Here is a 5,000-nt window from a genome sequence, read left to right as displayed (position 1 = left end):
GGCTAGCATGCAGTGGTAGCGTACTAGCGGCTAAGGAGCTGGGCTAGCGTGCAGTAGTAGTGTAGCAGCTAAGGAGCTGCAGTAGCTTGCAGTAGTAGTGTAGTAGTTAAGGAGCTGAGCTAGCGTGCAGTAGTAGTGTAGTAGTTAAGGAGCTGGGCTAGCATGCAGTGGTAGCGTACTAGCGGCTAAGGAGCTGCAGTAGCTTGCAGTAGTAGTGTAGTAGTTAAGGAGCTGAGCTAGCATGCAGTAGTAGTGTAGTAGTTAAGGAGCTGGGCTAGCGTGCAGTGGTAGCGTACTAGCGGCTAAGGAGCTGGGCTAGCGTGCAGTAGTAGTGTAGTAGTTAAGGAGCTGGGCTAGCGTGCAGTGGTAGCGTACTAGTGGCTAAGGAGCTGGGCTAGCGTGCAGTAGTAGTGTAGAAGTTAAGGAGCTGGGCTAGCGTGCAGTGGTAGCGTACTAGCGGCTAAGGAGCTGGGCTAGCGTGCAGTAGTAGTGTAGTAGTTAAGGAGCTGGGCTAGCGTGCAGTGGTAGTGTACTAGCGGCTAAGGAGCTGGGCTAGTGTGCAGTGGTAGTGTAGTAGTTAATGAGCTGGGCTAGCGTGCAGTAGTAGTGTAGTAGTTAAGGAGCTGGGCTAGCATGCAGTGGTAGAGTAGAGAGAGAAGGCAGAACGCAGGCACCATCACAAGCTCCTGGTCTCTGCCCATTGGTCATTTCTGACAGTAGTTGATCCCAAGAGGGCACACAGCACACAGTGAAGTGAAGCACACACTAATCCAGAGCAGTGAGCTGCCTTGATAAGAGTGCTGCTCAGGAAACAGAGGGGTTAGTTGCCTTACTCAAGGGCACTTCAGCCATGGATGTGGGTTGGGTATGGGAGAGCCATGCACAACCACTTCTCCCACCCACATTTCTTTCTCCTACTTGTGAGCCAGGGCCTCAAAATATGGAAACCATTACAGAGTCCTCTTGTCAGATGGCCATCATAGATCATTGAAAAGCTGAGATTCCAGGCTTTCAGAAAAGGTATGGTAGCCTTTGCCACCTTTTAGGTAACGACCAACCCCTCTGGCTCACGGACAAATTGAATCCGCAACCCCTCAGTTACAAGTCCGGAACCCTAACCAGTAGGCCACGGCTGCCCCCTTGAACTCTCCATGGAGTCTGTCTGCAGATATCCCTCAGAGCACCAACGAGAAATGAGCATCCTAAAAGGAACCTTCATTTTCCCTCCTTATAGTTTGCCCTATACCACAACCGTGAGATTAATAAATGGAGCTAAAAGTAGGATGCGCCTCATAATGTTTCTCCTGAGGAAGTTTAGAGGAGATTTCTCATTACATCCATAGCTGAATAAAACAATAATGAGAGTCAAAACAAGGTCTCCTACGCGATCACGTTAACCTTCTTTGAGTTGTCCACACCAGAGCTGAAAAGACCCAACTGAAGCAGACTGAAGTGCAACACTAGTGCTGTCTCTGAGAGACCAATCAGCACATGGAGCCAGAGGAGTGGGAATAACACACGGAGAGGTTTTCTCTTATTGTTGGTCAGAGTGAACATTTTTATCGCTATAGTAATAGTTATAGTTATCGGTATTGTTCTTGGTGTGAATGCTGCTGAAGGAAAGATAGAGCAACATATCAACATCCTGCCTCAGAAGGAAAGCGCCCCCTGTGTCCGCACCACCACGGCAAAAGCGTTTTTTTTTTTTTTTTTATCTTGGATACGGGCGGACGTGTGCTCGATTCGCGGACAAAAGTGTGACTGTGCCCACCCGCCGTACTGCCACTCAAACCACCCGCTTTGCCCACTTTGCCCGCTATGCCCACCTTTCTCTGATTGAAAACGAACTGAATATAATCGGGTGCAGCTACTGATGTGAAAAGCCCTTAATGACGGAAAAAGCATCACGTCAACGTTTCTGCTTCGCCTCGTGTTGCATCACGCGTGCCATCATCATGCCCTCTGTGTGACCCTGGCTGCTGAGGGTGCCCTGTGCCAGCTGCCAGTGTGTGCCAGGCCCTTGAAGTGTTTCCCATTCGGGTCTAGTTAGCTTCTCGTTAGCGTCTCGTTTGGGTCTCGTTTAGATCTCGTTTGGTGAGCCTCAGGCTCTGTCTGCCTGCCACCGTGGCTCCTAATTGGTTTGTGTTGAAGGGGCTCGTGTTCCCCACGCCAGTGACGCGGGTTTTCCAGCGCTACGCAACGCTGCTGGAGCTGCGTCCAAACTACTCGGGAGCTTCAGAAAATGTGTTTTTGCTTTACGCTTGCTGTTGCACTCTCACACTCTCTCTTACTCTCTCTCTCTCTCGCACACACACTCTCTCTCTCTCTCTCTCTCTCTCTCTCTCTCTCTCTCTCTCTCTCACACACACACACACACACACACAGAAAACTCCACCCTGGGTTTGCGGTCTTGGTTGAGCGCTGTGGTTCAGTTCGGTTGAGTGGGATGTGATGTTATTGTATATATATGTGTGTGTGTGTGTGTGTGTGTGTGTGTGTGTGTGTGTGTGTGTGTGTGTGTGTGTGTGTGTGTGGTTTGGGGCTTAAAGTTGAGTTGTGCAGTAAAGAGTGGTTTCATCATGTCATCCTCCCACTCTAAACCCTTAGCTGACGTTCCCAGTGGGATGATGTCTCCTGCAGGAGCGCTGTTGTGTGCAGTGCAATCTGGAGCCCTCGCACATACACACACACACACCCCTGGTCCCTCACACACACACACACAAACACACACACACACACTCCTGCTCCGTGCAGGATCCCACGCACACACGCACGCACGCACGCACGCACGCACGCACGCACGCACGCACGCACGCACGCACGCACGCACGCACGCACGCACGCACGCACGCACGCACGCACGCACGCACGCACGCACGCACGCACGCACGCACGCACGCACGCACACACACACACACACACACACACACACACACACACACACACACACACACACACACACACACACACACACACACACACACACACACACACAGCCTGTTCTGCCCTGGACCTAAAGTCTGCAGGAGAAAGTGACAGTGTTCTCTGAACCAATCACTTCCTTTCTCACCATAGGGTATTCCAAGAGAAAAGTAGAGAAGTGAAGAAATCGAACAAAGAAAGGAGAAGAATAACATAACTGTCTGCCTGCCTGTCTGAATACCAGAGGAGTGCAGGAGTGCCTGCCTGTCTGAATACCAGTGAGGAGTGCCTGGGGGGGGGGGGGGGGGCATAGGGGGGGGCATTGTGGGTGGGTGGATGTTGCGTGCGTGGTGGGTGGGTGGATGTTTGCATGCGTGGTGGACGATGTGCGGGATGCCTCTTCGGGTTTAACTGGGTAACCTATTCCTACGCACCTGTCCCCACAAAATAGGTGTGTAAAAGCGTTTTGTAAACCCTCTATAGTATAACCATTTATATCACCATTGATATACTTATTAATACTTAATATGACTTACAGTAATACTAACACACTCTATTTCTCTTCCCTTTCCCCTATACCTCACCTGTGAGGTAAGCCATTACCAGCCATCAACCATCTCTGTGCCTGTCCCTCATCACACCTGAAGTCACATCCCTCTGACTGCCCTACCATCGTCATTGCCTTCGCCATCCCTATGACTGCCCTACCATCGCCTGCTGTGGTTCCCTGCCCGAATCTTTGGCCCTCGGATCCCAGCGACCCATCACCTTCCGAAATAACTAATGGATCACTAATGGACAATTTATTCCCTACACTGGACTATTTGAACTTTCATTGTCATTGTAACTTTCAAACTACAAATGACTGTACTGTAACTGACCCAAGGCAGATGGGTTGGGCCCTTGAGTCGTGGGTCTGTCTGAGGTTTCTTCCTATATGTATCTCCAATTCTAGGGAGTTTTTCCTTGCCCCTGTTACTCATGGGCTCTCTTTGAATGTCTAACACTCTGTAAAGCGCCTTGAGACATGTGTAATGTATTGGCGCTCTATAAGCGGCATTAAATTGAGTGGTGGGCCATGTAGCAGCCACTGTGGTGATAGAAGTGTCCCTTACCGGGAATCCCTCTAACCTGGTGTGTGTGCAGGTGCAATGTGCATGCATGTGTGTGTGTGTGTGTGTGTGTGTACATACTGTACATGCATGTTTTTGTCTGTGTGTATGTTTGTGTGTGTGTGTGTGTGCGTGCAGGTGTGTGTGTGTGCAGGTGTGTGTGTGTGTGTGTGTGTGTAACTCACCGTGCTCGTGGGCCCTCTCTGGGCTGGGTGTCCCGTGGTGGCTCTTCATGGCGATCTCTGCACGGAGCGAGGTGATCTCCAGCTCGTACTCCTGCGTAGTGACCTAACGTGTGTGTGTGTGTGTGTGTGTGTGAGAGAGAGAGAGAGAGAGAGGAGTGTGTATTCATTTATTTTTTTTATTTTTACAATTTACAATTTACAATTTATTTCATGCTTCCTTGCTTCTTGCGTCATGCTTCATGAAGATTTGCGTCGCCCATGTGTGTGTGTGTGTGTGTGTGTGTGTGTATGTGCATGTGTGTGTGTGTGTGTGTGTGTATCGCTTTTAGCCTTTTCTGTGTGTGTGTGTGTGTGTGTGTGTGTGTGTGTGTGTGTGTGTGTACCTGCAGCCGCTGCAGCTGGGCTCTGAGGCGACACAGCTCCTCCTGCAGGCTGTGTGTGTGTGTGTGTGTGTGTGTGTGTGTGTGTGTGTGTGTGTGTGTGTACCTGCAGCCGCTGCAGCTGGGCTCTGAGGCGACACAGCTCCTCCTGCAGGCTGTGTGTGTGTGTGTGTGTGTGTGTGTGTGTGTGTGTGTGTGTGTGTGTGTGTGTGTGTGTGTGTGTGTGTACCTGCAGCCGCTGCAGCTGGGCTCTGAGGCGACACAGCTCCTCCTGCAGGCTGTGTGTGTGTGTGTGTGTGTGTGTGTGTGCCTGCAGCCGCTGCAGCTGGGCTCTGAGGCGACACAGCTCCTCCTGCAGGCTGTGTGTGTGTGTGTGTGTGTGTGTGTGTGTGTGTGTGTGT

At 51.0% G+C, this 5,000-nt stretch overlaps 1 protein-coding gene across 4 annotated transcripts in view; it reads right to left on the bottom strand.

Moving 5' to 3' along the window:
* The window catches only part of LOC134062520 (coiled-coil domain-containing protein 136-like), a 63,046-nt gene that overhangs the window by 25,507 nt on the left and 32,539 nt on the right, over positions 1-5,000 (bottom strand). For all 4 annotated transcript variants that reach the window (XR_009935465.1, XM_062518548.1, XM_062518550.1 and 1 more), the window contains exon 6: positions 4,220-4,322. Coding sequence is in view for 3 of the 4 variants with exons in the window: in XM_062518548.1 (XP_062374532.1) it covers positions 4,220-4,322 (103 nt within the window). In the remaining variant the exon portion in view is untranslated. The remainder of the gene's footprint in view (positions 1-4,219; positions 4,323-5,000) is intronic.

The sequence above is a fragment of the Sardina pilchardus genome, chromosome 17 (genome assembly GCF_963854185.1).
Source record: "Sardina pilchardus chromosome 17, fSarPil1.1, whole genome shotgun sequence".
In the NCBI taxonomy this organism is placed as follows: domain Eukaryota; kingdom Metazoa; phylum Chordata; class Actinopteri; order Clupeiformes; family Clupeidae; genus Sardina; species Sardina pilchardus.
The sequence above is the reverse complement of the archived record's forward strand: the minus strand, read 5'-3'. Positions and strand labels throughout refer to the sequence as shown.